Below are 20,637 nucleotides of genomic sequence, written 5' to 3'. Positions count from 1 at the left end.
ATATCTCTGGGGATGGTGACTCAGCCGCTTCCCTGGGCAGCCTGTTCCAGTGCTTGACAACCCTTTCAATGCAGACATTTTTCCTAATATCCAATCTAAACCTCCCCTGGCATGACTTGAGGCCATTTCCTCTTGTTCTATCACTTGTTACTTGGGAAAAGAGACCAACCCCCACCTGACTACAACCTCCTGTCAGGTAGTTGTAGAGAGCGATAAGGTCTCCCCTCAGCCTCCTTTTCTCCAGACTAAACAACCCCAGTTCCCTCAGCCCCTCCTCATAAGACTTGTGCTCTAGACCCTTCACCAGCTTTGTTGCCCTTCTTTGGACACGCTCCAGTGCCTCAATGTCTTTCTTGCAGTGAGGGGCCCAAAACTGAACACAGTACATCTTGATAAAGTCAACCTCTCTGAACTTTAATTATGTTTCAACAAATAGTATTTGAAGAATAATTTTATCATTACCTGAGAGACGTTATCCCAGAAAAATTTAACACTGTTAGTGTTGCCCTATTCAATTAAATAAATAATCCCTCTGACACTATCACATCCTTTGGAGGGCTAGGAGGAAACAGCCAAGATATCCTTAATAATGCTGAGGTCTAAAATGAGGGACCTATAACACTTATCCAAAGGCAAGAAAAGACAGTAAAAGCAAAGGCTGTAAAGCTGTCATTGCATGTCATTTTCTTATGTGGCTCTTACTGCTGCTGTTGCATTATTTGTGTTGCCTTTTTAGCCCAGGTTTCTTGTATGATAGTTCTTGGCTAGATCTGTGCCACATTGAGCATGATTTTACATAAACATATTAATGCAGCAAAGAAGTTGCATAAAGTTGGTCTATAATATTTTATGAATCCTCTCAATTACAATATCTAAGATAAGGGGGTTTAATTTCGCTGTATTAAATGACTTTGAGATTAGCAACATGGTTTTAGCATATTAAGAAAGACCAGCTTGAACACAGTTTTTCTCCTGAATCTATTCTGTTATAAGCAGTTTCATGTGCTGTGCAACTGTACAGTTTCTGAGCACTTTCCAGTAATCTGTTAAACAAAGTCACTACTGTTTCTTGTCTGTGATTCTCATCTCACAGTCCTGCATTTGGGAATGATTTTTGTGTTGGAAGGCAGAGAGAAAAGAGCAGGGGTTTTGCTTGGTTTGTTTTTTATTTAGTTTGAGCACTGAATTTGTGCTTAAATTTTGTGCATAATATACATTCTCCTGTGTATTTATGCTACATAAAGAGATGTTCACCAAATGTGCCCTGTAGTTGGAGCAGAAGGCAGTGAGCTTTGTAATGAGGCTTTAGTATCCACTGGAGTTCATTTCAACCTTGACATTTTGGTTCTGGCCAAACAGAGATGTATTTTCAGTTTGCAGACATCTCTGGGAGGAAAAGTCTGCTTTGATTTGCCAGTGCTACCCTGTCAATACATAATGGTTACTACTCAAAATTGTTCAAAATGACATCAGAGGCTTTGTGCCATGCTCTCAAAATTTTGTGAATCACTGTTAAAGGCAGTTGTTTAAAAAATAGTTTCTTTACCCCTAAACCAACAGTGCTTTAACACTTTTGGTACATGTAATATGGTGACATAAGTGTAATTTAACCTAGTTTATCTTCCCAAATTATCTATTGTTTGAATTGCTATCTTAAAGTACTTCAGTTTAATAAATCTCACTAATTGGGGAAGTGTGGTCTCAGGATAGGAATATTGTTAAGACTAGATAAAAATTTTACTGTAGGGTTTTATTCCTCTCTAATTGAATGAATCTCTTTGATTTTCTTTTCAGTTAGACAGTCTTCTGTATTTTGGCTTTTTAATTAATTGATGTTATCTTACTGACTTGAACTTCTCTACAATACAGTTTCTTTTACTGGTTAAGATATCTTCTGTAATGTGCATTAGTATTTTAAGTGTATGGTGTATACAAAAATTTGAAAGAAAAAGGAAGAAAATTAAGTACGAAGATGGCTCCTCACTAAGTACAAATAGTGGGTTATTTTATTTCCTCAGATCGAATATGCAACAAATTTAGTATAACAGTCTTAGCTGAACTTGGTTCAGAGAGAAAAGACTGGTTGGAAAGTTGTTTACTTTAAAAAAAAAAAAAAAAAAAACAAACACAACACAAACCCCTCAACCTTTTATTGGAAATTATTCATGCCAGTACAAACTTATAAACAATTTAAAAGATTGTGTGAGAAACTATTCAAAATCACATGCTATAGACAGTGTTTTAACATACAGTGATTCCTTCAAGACACTTAACCTAAGAGTTTATTTAAATGCGTTGTAGGCTTCTAAAAGGATCTTCTTCCTTTACATCTAACAAATAGGCAATTGGTGCAGCCAATATGTCGACCGACACATTGCTAACTGTGGCCCAGGTATGAAATTGGAATGTTTCTGTGATTGTATTTATCTTCCGGCAGTCTGGAAGCAAGCAGGATGATTTCCATCCTAGTCGCCTCAAAAAAAGAACAGTCTATTGGCTGAATAATGTAATTTTCATCACTTTAGACCTGTCATGTCAGTTCAAGTAAACTTTCCTGAGTATTTTTCACCAAGAGATTCAAATCTGCAAAAGCGGGAAGGTAGAAGGTGCTGCCTCTGTGCATCTAGGAATCAGAGCAGTTGCAAAGTGGGTCAAATTCAGTGCACTCTTCTGCACAGGGGGATGCAAGCCCACATGAAACATGTTTCTGGAGAGCACACAAACACTAGCTGAGGTAGTCATTTACTCTGACGTGTTTCTATTATGTGCATATGGAGCCCCTTCAAAAAGGATTCAGGGAGATCTGCTTGTAGAGGCACACTTATCTTCAAAATGTGTGCTATTTGTTTGGAAAAGTTATCTTTTCTGTGAATTCATATTTAGCTGTAACTATTTGAATTGATTCTTAGGGTTTAAACTTACAATACCACGCCAAGAGCAGATTCTGCAGAAGGTGCACATCAGCTGAAACATGGCTTTATTTTTATACACACATATATATATATATATAAGATTTTCTGCGGACTAGTACTTGCTTATAATAATAACAACTTTATGTATATATTTCAACATACTTATAAATGCATATTTTTATGTGTACATTTATATAAAAATAGGAAGATATATATGTATTTAAGCATACTACTAATACTTGAAGACATTTCCTCCAGAATAAGGAAGACTGTTATAGTTGCTCTTGAATATCTGATTAGTTCCATTCATAAATAGAAATCATCGCCTGTGATGCAGTTTAGTAGCATAGTCACAGCAGCAGAAAACCTTGTTCCATTATATTTTTACTTTTCAGGGATATGTTATTTACATTAACCTCGTGGACAATGTTTCATTTTCTTCCAGGAGGAAGATACTGCAAAGAGTACTGCCTGAGTAGGAAACTGTGGTTCTGTTGCCTAATGCTTTATATCACCCCTTCATTAAAAATAAAGCGAAAGATTTTTTGCTATTTTAAAAAGAAATCTGAATCAGAAAATGCTCTAAAGTTCCGTTGATGGGGTCCTCAGGAGGTAGAGAGTTAAATCAGTTGAATCTGCAGAGGATTTTGACACTTAATGCACTGCGATTAAGATGTTTTCTCCAAAGTTTATTCAGAGCAGCGTTAATCAGTTATGTACAGTAGCTTAAAATACCATTATTGCAGCAGTGTTTTTTGAGTAAAAATGACCTGTATAGTAATGCATCTGTGTGGTTCCACTTTTAGTTGTCTTTATCTTGCATAATGAAATATAGTTTTGTTAATAAAAATAATTTTAAAGCTTTTTTTTTTTTATACAGTAGGCTTTCAGATAAAACCTTTCATAGCTGTCTTCGTTCTTTACTGGGCTTGTCATCTTTCTTTTCCTTTCTTTCACTATATGTAGATCATGAAGTATGGCCAAAGTTTTGGGATTTTGTTGGTGAAGTCCCCCTGCACTTCTCTGTCCTTGGCCTTATTTGTGGTCTTGGATACAAATACAAGCATTGGATATCAAGTGTGACACAAAAAAAAAAAGTACTCATCTGTGTAATGTGGCAAATAGGGAAAGTTTGCTTGTGTATATAAATAACTAAGCTTTAAAAAATAAAGTTGCCTTGTTGAGAGAGGTACTAGTTATTATGGAGAGATAAATAGAATGCTCTTCAAAATGGAGATCCTTTCCTGGAGAGCAGCCTGAAGTGTAAGGGCAGGGGTGGGGAGGAGGAGAGGGGAAGGAAAGCCCTTGTTGTGTTCAGCACACTTCCAAGTTCAACTAGATTTGTTTGTATGCTGCTGATCCCTGGAAGGAGGGCTACCAGGTATTGAACCTAATGCACAAGCAAAGCTGAGGGCCCCTAATATCTAAAAGTCAGAGAGATGTGAGGAATATCAGGTACGTGTGAAGTCTCCTTAAAGAGAACTCAAAGCCACAGCTGTAAGCCTTTCAGTAGTTCCCATAATAGTGAAAAATTACATCTAAGTTGCTTATTAGGCAGCCTGTGGTTGTTAGTCACATAATGCAGTGAAGCAGACCTTATCTTTTGATTAGGCCTTCGTATCAAAAAATGAACTAGAAGTCCTGTGTATAGGCAGAACTGCTGATGTAACAGAAACGTATGTTTGAAATTTTACTTTATCAGCCCAGTGTGGAGAGGAGAGGGGAAAAAAGAAGCAGCAAGCAGACTCCTTTGAATAAGTGACTCGGTTCATGTACAGGACAAGATGTGATTGTTTATACGCTCAGGATGTGCTGCCACAGCATTAACGCAAATGAAAAGATCTTATGCGTTATGGAGCTATTGTTCTCTTGTTTATAAATGGAAGTTTGGCAATGGTTAAAACAAACAAAAGGCCCACGTCTAGGGTCTTGTGCATATGATGGCCAGTCTATCTGAATTTAGATTATTTTATCTCTGAATGGTAGTACTTCCAAATTTCACTGCTACTGTAAAGTCTTAATGTTCCTGCTACAAAATAGGTTTAACATAAGTGCTGCCAGCTCAAAGCAATAAGAAGTCATGATTTAGACTTTCTAAAGTCAGTATTGGGTTGTGGGTTTGATTTTTGTAGATCTGTAAATCACATATTTAAAATTTCCTTAACATTGTCTATATTTTGAGGGAGGGAGAATTAGGTTGGTTGTTGACTGTTAAGTTAGATGTGGGAGTTATTTCTTTGTAACTGAGGGCAAGAAACTTAGTAATATTCCCTGGAAGTCTCATGTATGATTGTACAGTTCCAGGAGCTGGGATTTCAGGAAATGCCTAGACAATCTGAATAGCAATGAAATTAAGAGTTGACTGTGAAACAGAAAGACGTGGGTGGGAGGAGCAGGTGACCTGTTGTAGCTTTATCAAAATGGAATAGATAATTCGTGATGTGGAGTTAGACAATGGAGTGATATGAAGGAAAGCACACTCTAAATCCCAAGTGGTGGGAAATCAGAAGCATATGCTGTAACTACGAGAAGTGGTTAGTCATTGCAGGGATGTGTCTGGCTTTTTATCAAATTCTCATTCATAGAAAAAGATTTAATAAGTGAAAATGTATAGCAGCTGGCTCTTCACAGAGTACTTCACAGTATTCTGGAAAACTTCATTCTTGCAGCCTATTTGAACATCTTTAGAAAAAGAAAGCTTATTATTGAATGGGAGGGGAAAAAAATCCATAAAAGCTAGTGGGAGGGGGGAAGCATTTATTAGAAACACTAAAAGTGAGTTGAACAATCAGGTTAGGAGAAGAGATACAGAATGTCTTGCATCACCCTCCAAAAATATGCCACCCCCACACTGATTCATAGTGGCTGTATTTTGAGAGATATGTGTCAGGTGAAAGGCACTCTCCTGCAGTGGGAGCAGGAGTGCAGGCTTCTCGTAAGCATTTCTTGATGGAACCACCGATGTAGCACCTGGGGCTCCCAAGTATTTCCTTATATTGCTATGGAAACCTGAGACAGAAGGAACATACACATAAGTGACATTTATTTTGAGTTAATAAGTTGGGAGAGAGTATTTTAATGACTCCTCCTTAATTAATGGTGCTTATCTAAAGAGGGACTGAAGTGAAATACTTAACTGTGGGGTGTGCAGCCTACCTCTTGCCCGCTTAAGAAACTTAAGCATAGTAAATCTGAGTATTAGTTCATTGCTGTATTGTTTTCCCTAGCCAAGACAGGGATTTTTTTTTTTTTAATGTGACTACTGAACAGTAAATGGAAAGTAGTTTGCTTATTTTTATAAAGGCCTGTTGAGGTTTGCAGTGTCTAGGCACAGAGGTTGTTTGTTTTGGAACTGATTTGCTGGTGTCAGTTTTAAGCTGTGGAGCAACCTGGAACAGGATTGAGTGCAAGTCATGAGACGGGAGACTTTTCAGTGGATGTTGTTGGGTTTTGAAGGAGCTGGTGTTAGCAATGAAGCAGAAAACTGCCTCTTCCCCTCATTGTTCTCTTCTCCCATTGTTGTTTTAATCTGAAATAGTACCATATCTAAAGACTTATTTACACACAAGCAGTGACCTAGCTAATTTGGCCTTAGTTCAGTCCTTTAATTAGAAATTACACAAAAGGTTATTTCTGGGATACTCCTAGTTTAATCTGAGCATGTCCATAGGATTTGAGGCAAAACGATGTTGGTGTGAACTTGGATGTTTGGGTCACAGGTTATACATGGCTATTTGGCGTTGACCAAATTAGACCGAGAGAGTAAAAGCTATCTTCCTAGTAACAACAGAACTTACGTGTATATGCTTTCTTTGACAGTTTGTTTTAAATAATTTTAAACTTTTTTTTTCCATAAACTAAAATTACAAGCACATTTACATCTTTCTTGAGGTGCCTGTGCTTACAGTCTCAACTCTGTAGTGCTAATAGAAAGAATTAAGATGGAGGGAAAGATAGGTGATCAAACTGACCCTGAGAAGGAGTAGGTTCTGTACCTGAGGTCTTGCCTACATTACTTAGTGTAACAACTGAATTTTTATAGTTACCAGACCATGTTGGCATAATAGGGAAAATTTTCAAAAGTATCCAAAGTTACAGGCTAGTCTGCCTCTGTGTGATGCCTTACTCATGAAATAGCCTTGAAGCTCCCCAGCCTTTGAATATTGAAGTGCAGACCTGCCAAAGCCTGGGTACTTCCAGATATTACTATTAAGTAGCTCTTTAAAAAAACATGAGCAGAAGGTGTTTTGCTGTAATATACTGTACAGCAATTTTGGGAGCTGATTTTATATAACTTAAAACCTTTTATGATGATGAAGCACTGTTTTAAGCCTTCCATGAAGGACTCTCCTCTTGTGTGTTTTAGAAGGAGCAGCGAATTTGAAAGAGATGATCTTACTCTCTCCCCAAACACATTCTGCTTTGGAATATACTGTAAAAGTAACAAAACCTCCTCTGCATGCTGTTTTACCCATTGGAATCCCTGTGCTTCTGGTATATGTATACTTCTTGACAAAAACATAATTACTCCTGATTATTTTTGTTGCTATTGCTGAACTCTAAAATGCTTTAGAGCTGCCTTAATCCTATCTTGTATGTTTCTTGTGAGATTCTTTTTCGAAGCACTAATCAACTACCCCTCTAAAAGTCTTGCACGATAGACTTAAATTGCCACCATATAGCTGTGCAAGCTAAACAAAAGCTTAACTGGTGATGGTAATGAGGCTGGAAAAAGAAAAAGCTAACCACTTTTAAACGGAGCCTATTTGAATAAGTAGATCACTGTGTCTTCATGGTTTGCTTCTGTTAGTGAGGCAACCCAAAGATGTGTGCTTTCTAGAGCCTGATGTGTAGATGCAATCAATGACTGTCTTGCAAATGCTTTTTCTCTGTGCTTCTTTCAGCCACTTCTTAAAAAAGTATAAAAGAAATCTATGACATAAACAGCAGAATTCAGTTTGACACCTAAATATACATAGCTGAGTTCTCACTTGGTGGAGAGCTATTGACAAAGTCCATGGAACAGAGGAAACAATTCATCTGAGCAGCCATGAGATGTGTGCTTAAGGGTGGGCTGCGTGCTCTTTATGCTCTATTCACTACAGATTTCTTTCTCACAAATGGATCTCACCCAGGATCTTTGGGGAAGAAATAACCTTCTATGTCTGCTTTTCATTTTGCAACCAGAGGATATAATGGCCAATCTACATAGCATGATGTTCTCACCCATCCATTCCTGTCCATATGTAACCCCTTTCCAACAGTCTTACCTGTGGCATTTGGGCACATGGGTCCTTTTGTACTCTGGGCTCTGTTAGCATGGCCTGCAAACCTGAACTTTGGGTTGCTTTTGCAGATGGTAAGTGAGAAAACATGTGGATCATTATGATGCCAATAAAATCCCTATCCTTGCTTCTATGATTGGGTTTTCAAAGCACTGTTGTGCTCTGAATGCCTCTTTATGAATGGCAGGTTGCCTTTTGCCTAGTCTTCCACTTACCATTTAAGACATAAAGTATACCTTGCCAATTCATGTGTAACGAAGAGTTCCTAGCAGTGCACCTGTGTTCATTGCACCAAGCAGTTATTCTGCTGTCCTTTTTGAAGCTCTGGACTTTAGCTTGGGATGGGCTGCATGAACAGCCTGGCCAGGCAGCCAGGGATCTGCTTGGCTTCTTGGAAAAAGGAGGGTTGGGGCAGAATGAAGTTGCTTTACCTGTGAGAGGTACCTATCTAGTCATCTGTGATGTCTGGCTCTGATGCAGGCAAGGAGCCTGAATTGCTGCACCCCTAAATCACTGTTTTTAAAAGCTAGTGTTTGAGCAGCACAAACTTTACAATCAGTTATAGCAAAGTGCATATATGAACTGCTCCATAAAATGCAGTGGTCTCTCCAAGCCCCAGATTTCTTCTTTCAAGCTCACATCAGCTATGATTACCCCAGTTACCATGTACAAATTGTTTTTTCCCTGTCTTTCCTAGAAGCCAGATTCTGGACATGTCTCTGGTCTTTCTTCAGACCCTGGGCTGGTGCATCGCTTTCCTTGTGTTACCACTTGTCTTGGGACTGCTTCGTCTCATCTATTGCTAATCCTTACCCCCCTATTAATTGTTACGGTGATAGGAGAGATGTATGATGATTCCATTCATTTTTCTGTAAGTGCTTCTCATTTCCAAAAATACCGCTAGTCCCAGGTAGGTTGTTTTGGCTATTGGGGCCACCACTGTGTGTGTACATATTTTTTTGTTCTCTTTTGGCAGCCACAATGAAAATCTTAAAAAAACATATCTATTTCTCAACAACTTCTTTATTATTAACAGCTTGGTACCCTTGTCAGGTGCTGGTGACCCAAGAGTTACAGAAAGAACAATGGCATGGATGGCATTCATCATCTCTTCCTATAGCATAGCTGGAAGAGCACTCACATAGTTTGAGGGGGATGTGCTTTCAGTCTCCTGCATGTGGGAGTATTTCAGCCTGCATCACAGGAGAGTGCGCCAGTCCCTGTGGGCATGAGGTAGCATCCCAGACTCCTACTGACAGTCTTCGGCTCAGTACAAAGAACTGGGCATTCAATACAGCAGGAAGCGCAAGCTACGTTTACAGTGCTTCGGGAATGTATGCAGACAGTAATTCTTCTCATCTCAGGATGACTGTTGGAGCAAAGAGGATTTGGGATAGGATTTGAAGTTGGACTTCTGGGGTCTTGGGGTAACAATAGTGTTAAGCTGTAAAGCAATCACAAATGGATTTTGCAAAACTGTTCTGCATTGTCAATATAGATGACAGGTGATAGGCTGCTTGTCTAGACAAAACAAAACCTCAAAACAAACAAACAAAAAAACCCCCAACAAAGCCCCCACAAAAACAACTAACCCACCCACCCAACAAACAAAACCATCAAAAAAGTGTATTACATCAACAGAAGATTTCAAGAGCCTCTATGGCTTGATCCAAACTTGCAGCATGATGGCGAGAAGACACCTGCCATTTTGGCCAAATACACTCAGACAGAGGAATGTCTTGGATATGGCTCTTCTGTACCCTTGGTGAGCTCTCAGTCCAGTAAGCTAAAAACCTACTTCTAGCAGTGCTTTGGGAATTTGAGTACAATTCTTTTCTAAACTCCACTGAATTTAAACTGATTCTACGATTAATTTTACTCATTTCAGAAGTAGATTTGTGACATGCTGCCTGATTTCCTCAACTCCAAAAGCAATTCAACTTTCAGCCGATGTATTCCCTTGATGCTATTGTTCTTTTTACCTCTATTGCTGTTGTGACCTTGAAGTTCCAGGAAGGCAGGGGGTGGATGGTGATGATAGACCTTGCTGACCACTAGAGACTACTGTGAGGGAGAGGACATAAGGGAGAAAGGCTCTGGTTTGGGCTTGTATCCAATTATTACAATATATTTTTAAACTATTTTGTACTAAGGAAGTAAACACTTAATACTGTGTAAAGGTTAGAGATAGACCCACCCGTTCTTGGAAGTATGTACATCTCGTCCTGAGTGACATTAGTGGTGGATCTGTCTTGCATGTATATGCAATTCAGTGATTTATTACAGTATAATTTTGTGCCAAAGCTTATTCAAAAATGTCTTAGGTTGTTTCAGGAAACTATTGTTTTATACTGAGCTTTTTCTCTTTACTGAATTTGTCCAGATGCAGTAAATCCATTTAAAGAAATATTTGCAATATGGGGTACAGATCTAGTATCTACGCTTTTCAGCTATTTGCCTTGATTGCTTTGCTGTATGAGCCTTTGGAAAGATACAAGTGTCCTATGTCAAACTATTTTTGCTTATATTAAATGCATATTTTGGCCACAACAGTATTATGAGTGTTAAACTTTAAAAAGTGATCTGTAAAAGCTATATTTTTCTATTACTTATATTTCTAAGACTTGTTCAATTAAAGAAAAAAATCAATAAAAATGGAAGTTCATTTTGACACTTGTGATTTTTGTGACTCTTTAAATTAGGTATCACCCTGAATATAGAATGTCATCCATTTGTGTCGTGCAAATGCTAAAGTGAGATCTCATCAATAAAGTGGATTTTCTGTGAAGGACATATGACTGACGATACTAAATCATATACAATTTTTATACACTTACAAATGTAGCTTGCATCTCTTTTTAATAATTAGGCATATAGCTCAATATAAATTATTTTTAACAAACTGGTAAAGTGCAGAGCTCTTAGGCCACAGCACTGGTTTAATCCTTGGAATAGAGTCAAAGTCTTAAAGGTCACCAATACCAATATTCTGCAGAAGAAATTGTCAGCTCTTCAGTTTGCATTTTTCAAGTGTCCATTTCTCTAAGAGGTTGGTGAATGTGAACTTTTATGTTACCTGGTTTGCACCCTGAGCAGTGCAGTAGCAAAAGAAAAAGAAAAAAAAGTACTGTAATCATCAGTAATATAAGGATAAGAATATAAGGTAGAAGATGATCTTGTCTCTGAAATGGTCATGTACAGATCCAATTTTATGGCTGTATTACCCCCTCTGTATTTGTAACCCATCATGATAGACACAGGGTGAGAATAGTTCTCCTGATCAACCTGTGCATGATGCATGTCATTAACAGCAGGACATCATGTCTGGTTCCTGAGCCTATATTTTAAGGGCAATACAGGATTGCTGGAGAGAATTTCCAGAAGGACCACCAAAACTGTACAAGGATGGGAAAACAAACCTTACAGCAATACTTAATGATGGTTTTATGTTTTTTTTAGTCAAGAAAGATTGAGTGGTAATCACTGGACATGTATGTGTGCATAGGTCTTGCTGCAAGATCTTCAGTATGATAGACAATAATAAATACTGTAGTTGGAAATCGAACTTTGAACATAGTATCTCAGGCATTTTGAACCAAAGAGTAGTTAAAGCATTTCACAAGTAGATCTTTAAAATATACTTTCATACACCTTCTGCCTTGTCTCTGCAATGGTCTTGCCTGAGCAATTGTATTAGTTGCCTCTGCTGTTAAAGCTCTGAAAACCCACTATCTAGAGTGTTTATTAAGCAATCTCTATAGATATGGTGTTGTGGCAGCTCTAATGAAATGTACCTTTGTCACAGAGGCTAGCACGAGATGATAATAGGGATGAAGCTGTTTGGGTTAGATCATTCTTGTCTCATGCCTCCCCCATAGTTTTGACTTTATATGAGGAAATACTTTTACATTTTATATCAGACCATCTTGCCTTTCTGTTGAGAAAGATGAATAATCTGTTGTGTTCACGCTGTGACCACATTGCCTAGTTGGTTTTGTTACGTTGCCTGAGAGCATTGTTAAGGTGTATGGATCCTATACTTGAGGGAATGCATTTTTCTTTCCAGAGTTTCTTTCTGTAAATCCCACTCAGTGAATTTGCTATTGAAACAGACTTAACCATAGCAGATGAAGTTGTTAAGCATCTTCATCAAGCATGGAAACTTAAATGCAGGCCAATTCTTTCTCTGTGCTCTCTGCCCTAAAAAGTAGCAGCTGCTTCCTGCTGAAGCACGCAGTAAATTTCCAGGAACTTTCAGCTAATTGTGCAAAAACTTTCAGTTGTGTGACAAATTTGAATGGGAGGAGCATGTATCAAAAAAGGACTTAACCTGGTAAAATATACTGATCAGTATAACACTGCTGTAGAGGGGAAAAACCTGTTTACAGCTCTATCGGTGTTTGACCATTTCTAAGAGAAAGACTGAGTAATTATCAGTCGTGATCTCTTTGAAACTCTTAATAATAAACAATATATGTTAGGAACTTTTTCTAACAAGGCGTTCTGATTTTGTAAATAACTGTAAATGATTCTGAAAAACTATATACTTGAATAATTTTCACTCTAATTAATCTTGCTGCTTTTTTAATAGACACAGGCAGTTCCTTGGGCTGTTTATCCACCTAGGGAAGTTGAGAAAAATGCTGCTTAATTTCAAAGAAAAGTGCCTTCTATTTTGCTATTACAATCTACTTCATATTGTGTACTTGCTGTAATTACATGCAGAAAAGGAAACCGAAAGTTGGATTTAAAAAAGTAACATTCAAATTCCATTTATCTCTTTTCTCTCTCCCCAGGTGGAAAGACATGACATGAATACCCTGAGTTTACCGCTTAACATTCGCCGTGGAGGCTCTGACACCAATCTCAACTTTGATGTACCAGATGGGGTCCTAGAGTTTCACAAAGTCAAACTCAGTGCAGATAGCTTGAAACAGAAAATCCTCAAGGTTACAGAACAAATTAAAGTTGAACAAACAGCTCGAGATGGAAACGTGGCTGAATATTTAAAACTGGTAAACAGTGCAGACAAGCAACAGGCTGGGCGCATTAAACAAGTCTTTGAGAAAAAGAACCAGAAATCTGCCCACTCCATTGCCCAGCTGCAGAAGAAATTGGAGCAGTATCACAAGAAGCTCAAGGATATTGAACAAAATGGATCTTCCAAAACTGCTAAGGATACTTCCAAAGATAACTTGAAAGATATTCAGCATGGAAAACCTCGTACCTCTGGGCATCCAACAGAGAGTAGCAAGTCGGGTGTGCCAGGTGTATCCTTGACACCACCTGTCTTTGTTTTCAGCAAATCTAGAGAGTTTGCAAACCTGATCCGAAACAAATTTGGTAGTGCAGACAACATTGCTCATCTCAAAAATACCTTGGATGAGTTTCGGCCGGAAACAAGTTCTAGAACTTATGGGGGCAGTGCCACCATTGTTGCCAAACCAAAATATGTTAGTGATGATGAATGCTCAAGTGGGACCTCTGGCTCAGCAGATAGTAATGGGAATACTTCCTTTGGTCCTGCTGTGGCAACTACCCTGGACAGTCAAGGAAAGCTTTCCATGATTTTGGAGGAACTAAGGGAAATCAAGGAGACACAGTCCCAATTAGCTGATGATATTGAGAATTTAAAAACACAATTTAAAAGAGACTATGGCTTTATTTCTCAGATGTTACAAGAGGAAAGATATAGGTATTTTTTTTTAAACTATTCTCTTGAAATGACTTTTGAATGGATATAGAAGCTGTTTGGAAAGTGTAAATGTGGGTGTGTGCTTGTGTGTGTGATATTTCGGAACGAAGAGGAAAAAATAATTCCAATCAGTATCTGGTCCCAAAATGTTCCACTCCTTCCAATAACTGAAAATACATGTAGAACATTAATATTTCCTATCAAATGATGTGGTAGTTCTTTGCCTTTTGTTGAAGGCTTGTCAGAAAATTCCCTCATCTGACATCTTACTGTTATATTGTATTATGTGAATACTGCGTATAGATGATGCCAATTATTTTGTAACTGGTGGAAGAATTCTGATCTATTGTGACTTGAAAATGCTAATCAGTCTACAGTGTAGCCGAGCTGACTTACAGCTGATAAATATACCCTTTAGTCCTGAGTACCTTGTCCAAATACACCTCAGACACATTGCTATCTCGTGGATGGAAGGTCACTTTGTACCCTGGTGTAACGCAGGGCTGTGAAATGTAATTTTAAGTGCTGTAGCACAACTTCCTCTTGCATTTGTTACTTAGCAATTAATTCCTTTATCATCCACTGTGGGAAATGAGATATGTTCTACAGAGGGCTTGCACCTGCTGTACCTATATCCCATTTGTCATATCGCTTACTCAAGTAAGCGTTGAATCTTGAAGTCTTTACTATGCTAGTGGGGAAAAACTCAATATGAATTGCAATATTTAATGTTTCCCTTCTTTACATTTCTTGGGGAAGGGAAGGCTGGATATCAGGTTGGTAACATGGGGGAGGAAAGAACAGAGCAAATGGCTTACTGCACTCGTGACTTTGTTTTAGGAGGAGGCAGAGCAGCCTTTTCTGACAGCTCACTGCCATTAAGATCTCAAGCCTCCTGCCACCATTTCCACAGCTAGACAATTTTGCCTCTGTCATTTTTGTGCCGACTGCAGGGTTGGCCTGTTTGTATGTTAAAACAAGTTATAAACTCGCCAAAAAAAATTGAGTTTTCTGATGGTTTAGTTGAAATGGTTTACCATGCAGAGACATGCCAGAACAGGCTGTATGTGAATGGCAGGACCTTGCAGTTGTGTTTGAGAGGGAATCCAGGGAATATATTTTTCCTTTCACTACTGGCAAGCTGTTAACTGGCTCAAGCTTACTTCGGAAACTATATCTTCTTGTCTAAGTGAAAAGTGAGGAATGGAAAAATGTGAGTTGGATACCCTTAGCCACTGTTTATAGTTCGTATAATTTGCCAATGATGTACAAATATTTGCTTTTTAACACCTACTGCCAGCAAGGAATGCTCAAAAAAGGCTTTCAGTTTGCTGAATAAATGCTTATGGAGAGTTTCCAAAGTTGTTACTGATTTCTCTGTGCTCTGTAATGCCAGTCAGATGAATTCATAGTACACTGAGAAGTTACCTTTTAAAATGTGTAATTGTTTTCATGATTTAGCATTACTTGAATAAAACGCACTAAATTTAGACCTTTTTTCCTGATAAGATACGAAAGATTGGAAGACCAGTTAAATGATCTCACTGATCTTCATCAACATGAGACAGCAAACTTGAAACAAGAGCTAGCCAGCATAGAGGAGAAAGTGGCATATCAGGCGTATGAGCGATCACGAGATGTTCAGGTACATTTTTTTTCTTTTTTTTCTATTTATAAACTTCTAACCTTTTGTAGAAATCTCTTACTGTAAAACACTTGCATCTTTCTACATCTTTGTATATAAGGATTGTGGGGAAAGATTTAAGCCCATGTTTTGTCTAAGATTAAAATCCAGCACATTTAAATTGGTGACAGTCTTAATTTCTTTCAGTGGATTCAGAATTTTTTTCTGCTGGAATTGATGATATAGCCTAGGCAGACTTATGGATGAAGAATGGCCTTTTTTGATTTCCTGCACTGGAGGAGGAAGGAATTGAATCTCCTTGTATTGTGTAAAATGCTACTTTGACAATGTCCTAACACAAACCTCTCGCTCAGACTTTCTCCAATATGTAACCATATCACTGGCAAGATTTATTATAAATTGAGTTTAAAATAAAAAATAAGAGAGCTAATTGATAAATAGACTTGTAGATTTGCCAGCAATAATTTAAGAGTTTTACTCTATGGTCACAATGACCTCTGTAGTCAAAGCTGTAGAGTGTGTTCATCTCCAAGTAATCAGTTGTAGTCATGTCTGGCTTCAGTCAAAAGTCAACAATAATGTCTATAAGTTTGTCCTGACTGCATGTAGTTACATATTTGAATATTTATATACAATATAAGCATTTATATATTGCATAATATTTCTACTCAAAGTCTGAGCAAGCAGTGAAAAATGGTGAAAACATTGTTTTGCCTTACCTTGGGTTTAAATTCACTGACAGCTGAGGAATGCTCAAAACCTGTCTTTGTATTGGTTCAGATGGTAAAACAACCCCTGTCCTGTGCACCCTTGTGCCCACATTTCTAAATGCTGAGAGTGCAGGCAGCAGGATGGTCACCCTGTTTCCTGATTGCTGTAGGAGACAGGAACCCCATGGGAACGGGATGGTACAGAGTCTAAACATATCATAGGTTCCTTTTTAGGTTTTAAAGAAGAGGAGATCTCTTGTATGGGACTTCTTTCTGTGAAGGTATCTTGAGCATGTAAAAACTGAGACCGGAGTTCTCCAGCAAAAGGGCTCTGAAATATTTGCTAACTCATTAGCAGAAGCCTGGAGGGGTGTCAGAGACTTTTAAAATTAATTGAAGTGCTATGTTGATACAGCCTTGTTTCTTTTATCTCTGTACAGTTAGGCCTGTTTAAACCTGTCTATAAGCTAAAATAGAGTAAAAGCATTAAAGTTGTGGATATTTTAAATAACAACCTAACTTCGGAGCACTCAAGGAATGGGCAGATGGTTTTTAAAACACTTGCTCAGCCTCTCAATGCAGAACTGCAGGTATCAGACTTCTGCAGCTGGACTTTCTCTAAAGCAGCACGAGATGGTTTGAGAATAATTTACAGTCACAGTGGGAGAAGGACCAGGAAAATTCTTTAGCAGAGAGTGTACATGAATCTTAAGGGACTTTGTGCCACCTATTAGGAACTGTCTTCTATGTATTATTACTAATTCCTAGAACAGTGAAAGGAAGCAGCCTTTTGTAAGGTGCTGTGCACGTGCTTTGTGCTGACTTTGGTGCCTGGCATGGTAAGCCAGTTCAGCTTGCTGAAACAAGAGAGAACTGGCCTAGCCAAAGAAAGCTAGTAACTCTGTGTGCTGTGCTTTTGTATGTTTGTTTTTACACGGAGGATTGGGTTGAATCAGCTCACTGTGTGATCAGGTGAACACCCCTGCCAGTGCAAGGAAAGTTGTCAGAGTCTGAGAATGCCATAAAAGCATCACCACAGATTTCTCCGCTCTCTCTGCTGCACGCTGCCCGCTTGGGGTATGGATTATCACCCTGACAGAGGGATTGGGCAATCTCTTACTGAGAACTCCATCACAACACTGTACAATGGGTGGCTTTAAGAGAAAAAATAACATAGACTAGAGAGGTGGTGTAAACCAAATTGTACATGTTGCACAGTAGATTTAATTAGTATCACAGCAAGCCTGTACTACCCTAATGTTTTCTATATTGTATACAAAGAAACTTTGATGCTGTTTTAATGCAGTGGAAGTTGCCATGGCAACAGCTTTACCAGTACTTTATCTCATCAGTATATGCAGGAAACATTATCTGTCGTGAACATTAGAGGTATGATACTTTTTCTCAAGCATGAAAAATGTAAAAACTACATTTTGGACAGTGTTGTCAGACTTGATTACGCCTGAGCAGGCAGTGATACATGCAGATATGTTAAGTGCATTTATCTTTAAAAAGTTAATGGTTCATTCAAGTTTTAGGAGTCTATAATAAATTACACTTCTAATCTAGCTGATGGATGGCTCTGCAGCTAAAATGGGAAAAGTGGTGTATGGAAATACAGCTGCCCTAATTCTTGTTTTCTGTCTCCAGGAAGCCTTGGAATCATGCCAGACCCGGGTTTCAAAGCTGGAGCTCCATCAGCAAGAACAGCAAGCACAGCAGTCCGAAACGGTTAATGCCAAAGTGCTCCTGGGGAAATGTATAAATGTTATCCTGGCCTTCATGACTGTCATCTTAGTGTGCGTTTCTACAATTGCAAAGTTCATTGCTCCTATGATGAAGAGCCGTTTTCATATCATCTGCACTTTTTTTGCAGTGACGCTGCTGGCAATATTTTGTAAAAACTGGGATCATATCATTTGTGCCATAGAAAGGATGATTATACCAAGATGAAGCTGCTGGTCTGGCTGCTTGCTTTTTCTTTTTTTTTTTCTTTCCCTCCCTGTTTTTTAAGTGCTGTGTGTATACGAATTATTTGTCAGTTTAAATGTGCAGACTGGATGGAGAAGGCTACAAAGACTCTTGGACTTTAAGGTGTAAATACATAAATACATATTTGTTGGCAGTCAGTTGCCTGTTCAATCTAATTGGCTATGTCTGTGACAAACTGCTTGCTTATGTCAGTCTTCTGCCTTAATCCAACTGGTTTTCCACTTCACAAACCCACACCCACAAAAGATGGTATGATGCTCAGGGAGGGATCCAAGCAACTGCAAGTGTCAGGTGTGCTTTTTACTAGACCAGAGTGCAAAGAGTGTGATCAGAAGAGAGTGCACCATAATGTGTGTCAGCCCTCTTAGACTGATAAGTTAATTTTCTTTCTGAATCCAATTACAATGATAAGCCAAATTATGTAGTCATATGTACTAAGAGTTCTTGATTCTAAATTAATTGTATCTGTATATGGGGTTTCTAGTTTTCTGGACCAGCAAAATTTGTTGCTTCTGCTAGTAACCCTTTGCACAGAGACTTTATTGTTTGTAAATTAGACCAGTGAGGACTATGGACCGGTTAGCAGTTGTTCTGTTTTGGCACTGTTCCTTATCACACTCAGGAAACAGATAAATGTGGCATAAGGCTTCCAAAGATGAAGTGAATTGAATGACAGGATCTCCAGACCACTTTGTAAAGGAGTAAAGCAGCAAGTAACTGGTGGGTGTGTTGCAGACCAAAGCACTCGCTTCAAGCCTTGCAGCCTGCAAGGGGAAAGGAGTAGACAGAAGGGCAACATTTAGGTTACTCCTTGATAGCACTGAACTCTTGGGGTGCTCTAAGCAGATAGGGAGTGGGACTCTGGGTACAGTGGATTTCTCTTTCTTGTGTCAGATTAAGGAATGTGGAAGAAACATGAGGGAGCAGGGAGTTAAACTTCTGTAAATATACAAACACTGTGCAGACTCTCTTGACAAACATTCCTGAATATAATGTATTAGCATACAGTACCACTACTAGGAGACAGGGTTGGTTTTGTTTTCTTACTGGAATTTATTTTGCTTGATTTAAGAACTGCAAAAAAAAATTCCCTGAAATCTGCTTGGCTTTCAGCCATGATGTAAAACAAGATCTTTAATAAAAAAACAAACAAAAACCAAACCACCACAACCAGAATTCTTCTCCACTCACCATTAAATGAAGAAAAGAAAAAAAAAGTCTCCAGTTATTTGATGTCCAGTGTTGCTTACTTTGAAAATAATTGTCATGACAGATTTTCTTTTCATTTGCAGTATTTGTTATGCTGGTTTTATGGAGGGGGGGCGGGGGGAATGGGATTACTCAACGTATGTATTTGTTTTTATTCAAGTGCAATAGTTGGTGTAGAAATTCAGAAATCCTTATTCTGAGCAGAGGGAGTGGGGGAGGGGAGGCAGGGGAAGAACTCTTGACATTTTACCACGATTGGACACCAGTGAATACAGTTAATTTTTGTGGCTTCAGGGACTGAAGGAAGGACAGAATTAACTGTATAAATAATGATATGACTTAGCATTTAGAAAATTCAATTAAACCACTTTAGAAATCATTAAAGAATTATTTATGTGTGCTACGTCTCTGAACAGAGAAATCGGGAAGGATTGTGCTGGCTCGCAGGCCCTGGAAATGGATCCAATCAGGCACACCCATGTTATCCTAACCCAGCCCTGCCTCATCTTCAGAGAAAGGTGGAGTGGAAACTAGAAGTCCTGCTGAGAGGGATATGCCTTCATAAAGCCCAAACTTACCAATTGGTTTATCCCTGGCTGTGTCAGGAAGAATTATTATACAGATAGATTCTTCTTTTCCTTAATGTTTTTTGGGGTGTGGGTTTTTTTTCCTCTGCCTTTACCCCTGTATTCCTGGTATCCTCTGAGGAAGGAAAGAGGTATTATGTTACGTATAAAACTTTTCTGTCTTAATTGCTGCATGTGCTTCTGCTGGTGTTCAGTTCAGGGAGACCTTTCTTCTCATGTGTCTTCACCCATTTGGGCACTATATGCATGCATTGCAACAGGCCTTCACCCCCACCTTCCAAGTACTTGCACTCAGCTTCCTTTTACAGCCAGCTCATAAACTGAGGGGATTGCTTCCACTGATGGAGCTCATAAACTTATCTTCACAGGAAAGTCCCTTCCACAATGTTAAAAAGATTAAAAGGAAAAAAGTAGCAACTCTTTCCTAGCCTTTCATAACAAGAAAGGGTTTTCCTTGGTTTGTTTGTATGACCTTTTGATGTGTCCTGAGATCCTCTTGATCTTTTCCACTATTTTCATACAAATTGTTCCTATCTTCATTTCTGAAAAGGCGTATCATCTCTTTTTATAGTCTGTACTTTCCACTTCTTTAGCCAATGAGT

General features: G+C 38.5%; 1 protein-coding gene across 5 annotated transcripts in view; it reads left to right on the top strand.

The window, feature by feature from the left end:
• The window catches only part of TMCC3 (transmembrane and coiled-coil domain family 3), a 147,187-nt gene extending 127,643 nt beyond the window's left edge, over positions 1 to 19,544 (top strand). For all 5 annotated transcript variants that reach the window (XM_054811820.1, XM_054811829.1, XM_054811825.1 and 2 more), the window contains exons 2-4: positions 12,994 to 13,892; positions 15,402 to 15,537; positions 17,898 to 19,544. In XM_054811820.1, the coding sequence (XP_054667795.1) occupies positions 12,994 to 13,892; positions 15,402 to 15,537; positions 17,898 to 18,200 (1,338 nt within the window). In that variant the 3' untranslated portion in view covers positions 18,201 to 19,544. The remainder of the gene's footprint in view (positions 1 to 12,993; positions 13,893 to 15,401; positions 15,538 to 17,897) is intronic.
• Positions 19,545 to 20,637: the final 1,093 nt, after the last annotated feature.

The sequence above is a fragment of the Grus americana genome, chromosome 1 (assembly GCF_028858705.1).
Source record: "Grus americana isolate bGruAme1 chromosome 1, bGruAme1.mat, whole genome shotgun sequence".
In the NCBI taxonomy this organism is placed as follows: Eukaryota; Metazoa; Chordata; class Aves; order Gruiformes; family Gruidae; genus Grus; species Grus americana.
This window is presented reverse-complemented; position numbering and strand designations above follow the sequence as displayed.